General features: G+C 35.8%; 1 protein-coding gene across 1 annotated transcript; it reads left to right on the forward strand.

Annotated features, from left to right (window-relative positions):
• Positions 1 to 10,458: 10,458 nt before the first annotated feature.
• On the forward strand, positions 10,459 to 11,453 carry LOC111560988 (olfactory receptor 11H2-like). The gene has a single exon (XM_023256236.2). It carries the CDS (start codon positions 10,467 to 10,469, stop codon positions 11,451 to 11,453), a length of 987 nt encoding a protein of 328 aa, XP_023112004.2. The 5' UTR covers positions 10,459 to 10,466.
• The last annotated feature ends 1,447 nt before the right edge of the window (positions 11,454 to 12,900 follow it).

The raw sequence follows: 12,900 nt of genomic DNA on the forward strand, positions 1-12,900 counted from the left end.
TTTAAAGTAATATTTAATATTCAGGGACTTCAGTACAATAAATATTTTCAGATCATCCCTAGGACATTAGCATAATAGGACTTCACTAATAGTGATGTTGAAATCATTACATATCATGAGACAAATACAGACAACTCTATATTTGAGTTTTAATTGAGGTATGGGCTAGATTCTGGTTATTCTTAAATTTCTTACTAACTGAAGAAATTTTCTGCCTTCAGATAATATGAAAACACAATGCCAACCAATACAGAAAGTTCATTTGCGGTATTAACTGCCATGTTTGGAAGAAATATTTCCAGTTGCTGTATTTCTGAAGTCTCTGCTCACAGTAAGAAATCCAGCCTGTGAGTATTCTGTGAAGGACAAAACCAGCACTATCTCTAAGCATGAGGGACTGTCCATCACCTAAAAATACCTTCCACCACAACATTTTCCTAGGCTGACCCCCTGCTGGGATCTGGGAAGCAACATTCACCCTATCAAGTGTTTCATGCTTCACATTCAAAGAATAAACTAAGAATTCGTGAAAGTCAATAAAAATGTTTTTAAGTTGGCAAAAAGAGACAAAGGAATTGAGGAGAATGCTTAATGAGAAGTGAAAGCCTTTATGGAAGTACCCAAAGCAGCACGGAGGAAAGAGAACAAAACCAAACTCTTTAAACAATCAAGGGCTATTTGTGGACAGTTAAGCAACTACTCTAGTTTTTCTACACAAGGAACTAGAGAGGTCTACACAGAAAATACTTAAAAAAAGGAATAAAATTTTCCGTGTGGGAGTGGTTGTGGTTTTTTCAAACAATGTATTTTGCTATTTTGTCTATTTTTGCCTGTGTTGAGCTAAAAGTATTCTCAGAAAAAGAAATTTGACCACAACAATGACAGAAAGAGATTTACCAGTTGAGGCTTAAATGCTATGTGAACTTCTTTTGGGGGCATTTGATGTATTTTCTAATTTCTCCTGTAACACCAGGAAATGTACACCATTCATTGAAGATGATACCTATGATGGTATCTCCAACTGAGAAGGAAGGTATAATCCTTCTGCTCTAATCTTTCTGCTCTAATCTTTGTTTGAAATATTGCATCTTAAATTTCATTTGGGAGAAATTAAGAATTTAGCAAAAAGCAACTGAAATAAATAAATGGAAAATAGGATCTAAGAGGAACTACTGTAGAATTAGGTAATCCTAAGACAATACTGCCATGGGTCCAGTGCTTTTGTTATATTAAGCTGATCCTATTTTATCCAAACCTTGTTTTTACCTTCCAAGACATCACCAGTCCTAGAATTCCCTGATGCTATGAGAATTTCATTGCTCTGTGAACGCATCTAAGGGTATAAACCTAGAACAAACTCAAATGATTTCTTAAATTTAAAAACAATGAATGTCAGAGAGGTATAAATATGGTTTCAGAGATAGAAAGAGGAGCAAATGGGGTGAGTGGAGCTTTAAAAAAACACATTTTAGAAACTTACATGATTACATATCAGGAGCTATGTGGGTTTGAGGAAGGAATGTGTTACCCTGCTATTCCTCCCACCAATCTCTTCATACTTTCAGACCAGCAAAATTATAAATTCTCAGATGATCATCATAGTTGCCTGAGTCTGTGCCCTAACTGCTTTCTTATAAGTCAAGCTCTAGTTGAGGCCTGGCTGTACAAATGGAAAGACCTCTTGTCCCCAGGGCTCTGGATGTGCCTGAGGCTTTTATGGTTCTTATGCTATTGCTCAGCCTAATGAGCCTTAGGATTCTCTAGGCTGCTGTTGTCTGAATCTCAGTTCTTGCTAAAAAGCTGAGCTTAGACCCCACAGACTCCAAAACAGTCAGACCTTATTGCATAACACAGCCCACCCCTTTTACTTACTTTGGATTGATTAATTTGGCACTGGTTATGCTACCAATTTCCATGTGTCAATCTATACCTGAGTAAAATGATTCTCACTGCTTTCTATATGAAACATGGTCCTGAAGTAGGCAAGGCTGAATGATAAATACTAAGTTAGCACTGCAAGCTATAGAAGCAGAAACACTTCCCTCAAGGTGTTACAGAGCCTTCATTACAATACCCGAGTCTCTTGATGATGCTTCAAGTAACTAATCTAATTGGTGCCTATGTATGGATCTTATACAGAAAACACAGCTGCTGTGATTAGTAATTGAATATTTTTTATAAATTGTTGCTGTCAAATATAACTTTTTAAATGTTATAAACAAAATTCTCAAAAAGGTGCTTAAAACGTCAAAAATTATATTTAACTCTTAATGAAGAAGAGCAGGATAATGAAGCCAGTTCAAAAGATAATATAAAAATGTGGCTTCATCTCTGGAAAACAGTGTGGAGGTTCTTTAAAAAATTAAAAATAGACCTACCCTATGACCCAGCAATAGCACTGCTAGGAATTTATCCAAGGGATACAGGAGTACTGATGCATAGGGGCACTTGTACCCCAATGTTTATAGCAGCACTCTCAACAATAGCCAAATTATGGAAAGAGCCTAAATGTCCATCAACTGATGAATGGATAAAGAAATTGTGGTTTATATACACAATGGAGTACTACATGGCAATGAGAAAGAATGAAATATGGCCCTTTGTAGCAATGTGGATGGAACTGGAGAGTGCGATGCTAAGTGAAATAAGCCATACAGAGAAAGACAGATACCATATGTTTTCACTCTTATGTGGATCCTGAGAAACTTAACAGAAACCCATGGGGGAGGGGAAGGGAAAAAAAAAAAAAGAGGTTAGAGTGGAAGAGAACCAAAGCATAAGAGACTCTTAAAAACTGAGAACAAACTGAGGGTTGATGGGGGGTGGGAGGGAGGGGAGGGTGGGTGATGGGTATTGAGAAGGGCACCTTTTGGGATGAGCACTGGGTGTTGTATGGAAACCAATTTGACAATAAATTTCAAAAAAAATGAAAAATAAAAATGTGGCTTCATATAGAGTATTAAAAAAACATTGAAATAAAATTTCTAAGTTATATGTAAACTGGTTAATGTCCTAAAGGGCAACACAATCTTAACCTTTAGGATTACCTTTTCTTTCTACCACACTAAAAAGAAAATTAACACAATTTAGCAGTTTTCTATTACATCTCTCTTCTTAGCATCCAGAACTATGAGAAATACATTTGTTTATATGTCACCCAATCTATGGTATTTTTGTTATAGCAGCCCAAAAGAACTAAGACAGTAACTAACTTCTATTTCCTCACTAGCACAAACTCTTCTTCAGAAGAAGAAGAACAAACTTCTATTTCCTCACTAGCACAAACTCTTCTTCAGAAGAGTTGATATTTGAGAATATCTTTCACACAGAAGCATCTCAGCAGATCACCATATTGCATACATTTCATAAATGCCTATAATCCCATGCATCTCTTTTTATATTTCTTAAATAGGAAGCAAATTAAATTGGGCCTCACAATCAATATTTTTGTGTTCTATATTATTAAGAGTTGTCTAGGTATCCAAAGATTTTTCATCAATTGTCAAGTTAGTCCAAGGCCTTAAAATTAATAAAGGATATTGGCAATTATATATAAGATGACATTACAGAGCAACACAATTACTATTTATAAACTATTTATTAGAAAACATTCAATTTGGTTGAACACATAATTTTACATTTTTAATAATGCTAGATATGTGAAAGTAATGCTAGCTCATCTGATCAGTAAAACCAGTAGATGAAGTTTATTAAATTCATATTAACCAATTTTCCTATGTGAAAACAAAGTGGTCTTACAAAAAATAAAATGTAAATTTGTGTTATATTCTAATCTATTATAAAATGATGAAGAAAAACTTATAGTTCCTTCTAAACTGAACTAACCAGCCCTTTTGATTTGTCCAAGGAATTATTCTGAATACATGAACTTGGATTCTTACATATAAATGCTTCTGAGCTACCAGTTTCTGTTAGAAGCTGTTCATTTTTTTCTTAAAAGGCTAGAGCATTTAAATTGTTAGAAATTCAGTTTATTTCTTTCCCTTATTTAAAATTTGTGAAAGAACTTATTCTCCATAACCAACTAGAATTAGAGCACCATTAAATTGAAGAAGCTCTACAATATAATATATAGATTTCTTCTAGGAACAAGAACATATTTAGCACTCATACAAGAAGGATAAAATATTTCATCATTTACATACACAAAGAGAACTTTCAGCTGCAGTTAACAAATCCAACCATAGGTTAAAAAAAATATGAACACAGATAACATGTAAAAATTCCTATAGAAAAATAAAGAACATGTATTTTCATTCAACAATTATTTATAATGCTACAAATATATGCCAGGCACTATGCTAATGACTGAGTTCATAATTATTTTGAACAGAAGCGACACTGTCCCTCACAGAGTAAACATTCTAATATGAAAGACAGACAAGGTATAAAATAATTGCAGATTTTGATAACTGCTATGAATGAAAAAAACAGGGTAATGTAATAGAGAGCAAGTGAGAGGCACCAACGTCAGAGAGCATGGTGACTAAAATACAGTGAAAAGGGGGGAATATGAGATGAGTTTCAATAGGTAGCCAGAGTCCTATAGGTCATGGTGAGGAGTTTGGACTTTATTCTAAAAAGAGTGGAAAGAATTTGAAGTAATTTTTAAAAAGTAACTGAAATTATTTCATAAATTTTTTTATAGTATCACTCTAGAAGGATCAGATAGAGGAAAATGGGAAAGCAGGTAACTGGCTGCCTTCCAGAAAAGAACTAATAATAGTTACACTAGGATACTGGCAAAGGAAATAGGCATAAATGGATAGATTTGATATTTTTAAGAGATCAGACATTTTTAAGCATGGATTAATGTAAAAGCAGTAGAAACAAAGAGAAATGGACAAATTACGATTTTTTTAGAAGTAGAAATGACAAGAGTTGCCTTAATTACTAATAATAGAAACCTAAATTGTTTAGACCTACTACCAACAGAAAAAAAATGATAAAATGCATCAAAAAACTAACAAGATAGAAGGGAACAACAATACTGGATTCTTTGGGTGATTCAGAACCCAGAGAAATAAACAAAACAGTGGAGCACGAAACCTTCATTTTCCCTGACAGGATTGTGTCAGGGCAAATGAGGGATTCATTTCAGAAGCTTTGCAAAAAGAAGTTAAGGCCCAGGGTCTTCCCTACATGGGGAGCCTTATAATAAACACTCTTCATCTTAAGCACACAAAGGAGGACACAAAGAGTTATATCTTTAGGATAAGTAGAAAACAGAACTACTGGGTATTTACCCAAGGAAAACAAAGACATTAATTCAAAAAGACATGTGCTATATTTATTTCAGCATTATTTACAGTAGCCCAGGTATGGAAGCAATCTAAGTGTCCATGAGTAGACAAATGGATAAGGAAGATGTGGCAGATAGACATAGATAGATAGATAGATAGATAGATAGATAGATAGATAGATAGATAGATAGATAGATAGATAGATGATATAGGTATACACACACACACACACACACACACACACACACACACAATGGAATATTTCTCAGTCACAAAAAAAGGACTTGTTGTTGCCATTTGCAACAACATGGATGGACCTAGAGAACATTATGCTAATAAAATAAGTTGGACTGAGAAAGACAAATATCACATTTTCATTTACATGTGGAACCTAAAGTACAAAACAAATGAATAAACAAAAAATCATATCTATAAATACAGAGAACAAACTGATAATTGAAAGAGGGGAGGAGGATGGGAAAATGGGCAAAATGGGTAAAGGAGATTGGGAGTTGCAGGCTTCCAATTATGGAGTGAATAAGTCACAGAACTAGAAGGCAGGAACTAGAGTCTATTTTTCTTCACATTCCTTTACAGCTATTATTTTTGTCTTTAGTTTCCATTGTTTATAATTTTAGAGTGTGAATTTTTAATTTTCAGTGTTAGAATGTATTGGACTTACTCTTTGAAGTTTTAGTTTTTTATGCTTGACCAAATCTAAAAAATTTTTCAGATATGATCTCTTTAAATATTGTTTCTGACTTTTCCTTTCTTCAGGATTACTAATTAAACTGTTAGACTTCCATATTTAACCTCTCTTCCATTTTTCTCTCTTTTTTGTCTATTCAAAATGCATTAATGTAGAAAGTTTTCTGATGTAGTCTCTAGTTAATTTATTTTCTTATTTGCTGTCCCATCCACTATTAAACCTGTCCATAAATTTTTAATTTTCATTATATTTTCATTTTTATTTCATTTTCATTTTTTTTTCTCAAAAAAAAATATATCCTAATATCCATTAATCAGCATGTTTATACATCTGCCTCGTGTCATTGGATATGGATGTTACACAATAGAGAAGTTGAAATCAATTGCCATGATGGAAGAAATCTGTTAGGGATGGGAGGGATCGATGTTAAAAAAACGATGCTGACCTTTAGCTTTTATGGAGAAGAAATGCCTGCCAGCTGCTAACTCAGTGGTGGGGATGTGTCAGCAAAAAGTGAATCTAAATACCACAGAAAACAAATCTACATGCCAAATGTTACTGTTCACTAAGGCAGAAGAAAATTCCAGTGAATTTCCAATATCCTTGCAAACTTGATGCTAATAAAAGTATCTCCATCACAGTGGGCAATTCCCCACCATGATGTACACAAATTTTGGAAAAAATTTCTTCATTACAAAATGGACATATTTTCATTTGGATTGGTACAAAAGATAATAGTTGACAACCTGTGGTATGTCTACCACAGATGACATTAAGATGGAAAGAACTGATCCTAGACAAAATTATTAAGTGGGCAACTATATCTTGGTTCCTGTTCACTCTACCTTTTGTAATTCTTCCCAATCACCATATACATATTGTGGTTCTAACTCACACTGACTCTTGATGCTCAAAGATCCCCGCATTGCACTATAATGACCTATAAATGTTTTATTCTTCAATTTTTTTTTTGCTCAAATGCCAAATACAAATGGGAATTTGATTATTCTTTGTTACTATGCCTGATTCCAGAAATTCCCTAAAAAGTCAGTCAGATGGTGAGATCTTAAAGAAATATGCAGGAAACATATTAGAGGAAATATTTTTGTAATATGATTATATGGGCCCCTTATACTCAACAAAAAAAGGATAATTCTTAAAAAAAAAAAAAAGTACATGCACACACAAAAGCTTATAAGAGGGATACCTGGATGGCTCAGTCACTTGAGCATCCAAGTCTTGATTTCTGCTCAGGTCATGATCTCAGGTTCCTGGGATCGAGACCTATGCCAGGCTCTGCACTGACAGATTCTCTCTCCTCTCTCTCTATCCCTCTCCTGCTCATGCACTCTCTTTCTCTCTATCCCTCTCTCTCAAAATAAATAGACTTAAAAAAACAAAAGCTTAGAAGAATGTTAAGAGAATCTTGAGAGAGCTCATCATGCTATGACACTACAAAGCTAATACAATAAGACATTAATTCTGAAGAAAACCAAAAATGTAAAATGTACCATAATGGATTTACTTCCTGCACTAGAAACAAATATTTCAGTCTTTAAGTTGTCCCTTTTTTTTTCCTCATAAGCCAGAAATTTTTTTTCTACATCTCTCTGGGGATTGACAATAGGGCTGCCTCCTTTCCCTAGAGGAACCTTGGTTTTACAAAATAAAGGACAATTCATAATTAGCTTTGAGTTCAGGAGACACAGCCACATATTCATCTTACACAACTATTTATTTTTCCTAGTTCTTCTACCAAAGACACCTAATCACAGAAGGTAAAGGCAGATGCTGGCCTGAGAGACTAGCCTACCCAAAGGACTACCAAAGGACTACTGAGGTGAGAAGTCACTTTTGAAAATACACAAGGGGCCAATCTCTGGAAATACAGACTAGAAATATATAGAGAATAGGGTCCTCTCCAGAACTCCATTTCTATATTAAATGTTTTATGTAGGTGTTACTTGAATCCTTTCATCCAAATTAAAAACTGGAAACAATTTCCAATATCTTTCCCACATCATCTTCCAGGCATCTTCCCTGATGAGACTCTGGCAACCACTGCACAGTTAATTGAACAAAAGAGAGTTTGTTTTTCAGTGAAGGTCTTGGAATCCACACTTTTGAGACTAAAATTGAGACTGAGAAGAAAGGACATAGCTACCAGTATGCAGAAATTGCATCATGCTCCTACCTTTTTTTTCCCCTAGAGAAATAATCCTAATTTTTGTTATTGTTCTTAGCATCTTTGATGAAAGATCTGAAGGACAAAATCCAAATAGCTTTAATTCCTGGCAAAGTCGTGGTGTTTGCCACTAACTGAGGTAAGTATAGATGAATCAGCTTTCTAAAACATTAATTTTTCTAGCTTTTTCACAACTCCAAGATAGGTTCTTTTGAAAACAAGAGTCAGTTATGACAAGAACTCATAGAAGATAATGTTAAACAGGACTGAAAGCATTGTTTCCCTGATTCCATTTTAGGAGCTGTATGTACACATCACTCCAGGGGTCCAAAGAGACATAGCACTGAAGACAAAGTCACAATACAAATACCATTCACTAGGAAGTCTTAGCAGGTTATGAAATTAGGAAAAGCAAATCAGTTTTGAGATGTTTCATAAATGCATTTAAAACTAATGTTGGCTCTTCATGTCGTGTGTATATATATGTAAACACACACATACATATTTAACTCATGAGTAGCCACAGCTGGGAAAATCACAGTAATGGTTTTATCTGGTAAAAATAGATCGTATGATATATCACTGCAAGCTGAGAGAAGCAGACCCAGGCAGAAAACCTGGCCAAACCAAGATAATGGCATGGAGAAATTAAAAGTCCTGCAGGATATGTCAGACATAAACATACTTAATACCAACACCAGAAGACTCCTTGGGAAGAGCGAAGTATTTCTTTACCTTAAGTGAAGAAACCAAATCAAACTATTTTAGGTCTTTCCTCTTCCCTGAGTTGCTATACATTTTCTTCATTAGGTTGGCCACAGAAACCAGATCATTAAATGTTTGGGGAAATAATCAACTCAATCTAGATCAGAACACAAACTCCTATTTCTTCTTAAATACTAAGTCAATCTGTCTCACTGGCTGCTTCCTCCAGTTATATTTCTTCTTGGGCTTCATGGAGTACTTTTCTTCTAATAATACTTTTACAGAAATATGAATTGAAGTAGCAACTGTCTGAAGTGGGCCACAAGAGCAGAGAAAAGCAGAGTTTCTCAAAGAAAATCTTCTGGGTCCATAGTGCTGCTTTACTGAGTAATTTAGTCTTGAGGGAAAGAAATGTATCAGGGCTACATCCACCCACCCTAGGACCTTGATCATGTAGCTGTATTTGATAACTAGAGTATTCAGATGGCACAGACATCAAGAAGTCCTAGGAAAGCAATTGGGGCAGCTCCTCGTTATGGTTCCCAGGTATCTTCTCAGTACTTTCATAGGTTATATTTACAACCTTTCCCTTTTCTCTGTGGACAACTGAAAGGAATAGGCTTCAATAGGACCCAAAGGAACCAGTGCATATACATTTTTAGTGTAGGCTGGGTCTACTTCAGGATCTCAAATAGGATGACTAACCATCCATCCTGCTTCCCTGGGCCTAATGGGTTTCCTGAATCACAAGGTGGTCAATGCTAAAATTGGGACAGTTCCAGACAAACAGGTACATTTGGTTACTCTAATCACATACCATATTGGTCTACTGCCTCCTCTTTGTAGTATGCTCTTACTCTCATCTGCCCCTAAAACTTCCCTCCCAGCTTCAAGGTCTAATGGAATGGTTCTTTCCCTACATACATGAAATGATTAAGGGCTTCTAGATAGAAATCTGAATTAAGATTCAACTGAAGGTATAATGATTTACTCATTTAACAATTACATAGTACATATGGCCTAAAACATAATGTATTAGATACAGAAAAAGAATCAAAGATGATTAACAGTTGGTCTCTATTCTCAGAGGTTGATAGTCTAGTAGGTAAGCTAAAACATGTAAAGAAATATCCATGATACAAAGTATAAGGTGTAAATTATTTAGTGCAGAAAACTACCAGAGATTTTAGAATGTTACTTCTCATTCATTCTAGCTTAAAAAAATAATGAGTCATTTGTTTAATGTTGATTCAGCAAATATGTGGGCATGGCTATAGAGGCTGCACTGCACTAGGCATTGATAATATAGAAATGAAAAACATAACTTCTGTCTCATAAAGCTTATACGCTGAAGAGATAGAAAAGCAAAAAGATAGAAAGAAAGAAGGAAGGAGCAAAAGACACCTTAGGTAGGGAGAACAGCATGTCATTTGGTGGAAATGCAACTATTCTTACTGGACATTGAGCTCAAAGGTGCACAGGGAAAGAGATGAGGTTAAATAAGTAGATAAAGATCAGATCATGAAGGACATTGTATGTTATGCTCAGTTGTTAGGATTTGGTCTCATGGTGATGTCTCATTGCTGCACAGATTACATCCTAAATGAACATCTCTGGATCAGGATCCTCTTCTGAGTCAGTGAGAGAATTCATCCTTCTGGGTTTTCCCTGCAGCAGGGAGATTCAGGTCATCCTGTTTATGTTCTTCTCCATCATCTACCTCCTGACTCTCATGGGAAATGGAGCCATTATCTGTGCTGTTTTTTGGGATCAACATCTCCACACCCCCATGTACATCCTGCTTGGGAATTTTGCATTCCTGGAGATCTGGTATGTCAATTCCACTGTTCCAAACACACTGATCGACTTCCTCTCAGAGACCAAGACCATCTCTTTCACTGGATGCTTCCTTCAATTATATTTTTTCTTTTCCATGGGCTCCACTGAGTGCTTCTTTCTCTCAGCAATGGCCTTTGATCGCTATTTTGCCATCTGTCATCCTCTGCATTATGCCACAGTTATGAACAGACAACAGTCTTTCAACCTAGCAATTTCCTGTTGGGTATGTGGCTTTCTCTGGTATCTGGTACCTGTTATTCTCATCTCCCAACTGCCTTTCTGTGGTCCTAATGCAATTGACCACTTTGTCTGTGACTCAGGCCCACTGCTGACCCTTTCATGTGCTCCTGCCCCTGTGTCCAAGCTCATCAGCTATACTCTAAGCTCCCTCATCATCCTCCTTAGCTTTTTCTTCATCCTCATCTCCTATGCCCTGGTTCTACTTGCTGTGCTTCAGTTGCCCTCAGCATCCAGTCGGCATAAGGCCTTTTCAACATGTGGATCCCATTTGTCCGTGGTGCTGTTATTCTACGGGACGATTATGGTGATGCATGTGAGCCCTGGATCCAGCCATTCTACCCTGATGCCAAAGATCATGACCTTGTTCTATGCAATGGTGACTCCACTCTTCAACCCTTTGATTTATAGTCTTAGGAATAAGGAAATGAAAAATGCTCTCTGGAAAGTTCTGGAAAAGTTTAAAATGTCTTTAAAAGTCTTTGACAGCAGACCCAGCAGAAGTGTGAAATAATCTAGTTTAGTATGATATGGGTGAAATGGCCACCCTTTTACTTTCATTCACTTGAGCAGTCATTCATTGGACATATAGTCACTGAAAGCCTCCTCCATATTAGACACTTTGCTTGGCACTGGATTATAAAGATAATTAGGAAGATAATTCAGACCGAGTCTCTTCCATCAAATAACAATCTGGTAGGGGAGACAGACAAGTAAGAAGATAATCGCCATAAAATGCAATAAATGTTCTTATCAATATACATACAATTTGTCACAGAAACACAAAGAAAGAAATTTTGTGTTTTTTGCCTGGGTTTTGTGGTGGTAGAAATTAGTGTTAAGGAAAACTTCAGTCAAAGCAATACGAGACATTTGTGTCTGTGGTGGGAATAGGGAAAGCCTTATGTTTCTGTTCAACTTCTAGCCATCTAGCAGATGATCAACATCAATTACACTGTGATGTCTTTGAAAGGATATGGGACTTTAAATCAGAAGGTCTGGATAGGAACTCATTCTTCCATCAATCAACTATGTGAATTTGGCAAGTCACTTAATTTCAACTAAAATTGGAATGGTAATTTCTATACAAGAGAACAATTAGTGTGTGGTTCTAATGAGATAATGAGACATCTCTTGCACATAGAAAGCATGCAATAAACGTTAAATGAATATGAATATTTATGAATTCTGTGTTTTCATGTTCTTTAACAAAATCAAAAGAAATCACAGACTCCGCATGTAAGTCACCTCCCATTACTATCGGCAAAGCCCTTTTACAACAGATCTCCTCGACTTTTCTTGGGACATAGAGTAGATTTCTTTCATTTACATCCAAAATACCCTGTAATTAAGTTTTTCTTTGGATTGGTTTAGTTTTGGTGTACATGCACACACAGTATTTTAAAGAATTAATCCTCAAACTGGCTTTTGTATATCCATGGGAATACATGAAGACTTTCCAAGAGGTACATAAGCATAGATAGGTCAATTTCCGGATCCTCCACTTACATATGTACATTTTCCTAAATCTGCTGTGCCTGAGAACACACAGGTTGCTGGAGCTTCATACGGCCTATTTCGCACACTCACTCTTCTCCCATTTCAAATATAAAGCTTGCCTTTCACCTATTCTGATCTTAATATTAACATTGCTTAAGTATATATACTTCTAGTTAGGGCATTAAATGAGTCATCTGAAATACTGATCTCTCTACTGTGAGAGTGAGTGAACTTAACTGTCAGATAATAAATCCTTTTGTTAACAGGTGGTTTACCAATTATTTGTTTCCAACACAATTAAAGTAGAATGGCTTTTTGGGGTTGTCCCAAAAGAAAAACTGAGGCAAGGCCTTGGGTGCAGGTAGTTTATTGGGAAGTAGATTCAGGAAACAGGAATGAGGACTAAGAAGAAGCTACAGTAATCACTGAGGGATTGATTCCCCTAGAACCTCTGAGAATTG

The sequence above is a fragment of the Felis catus genome, chromosome B3 (genome assembly GCF_018350175.1).
Source record: "Felis catus isolate Fca126 chromosome B3, F.catus_Fca126_mat1.0, whole genome shotgun sequence".
NCBI classification, from domain to species: Eukaryota; Metazoa; Chordata; class Mammalia; order Carnivora; family Felidae; genus Felis; species Felis catus.

Bases quoted from the DNA above. Each gene is read 5' to 3' on its own strand.
- LOC111560988 (XM_023256236.2), top strand. From the start codon at position 10,467: ATGAACATCTCTGGATCAGGATCCTCTTCTGAGTCAGTGAGAGAATTC.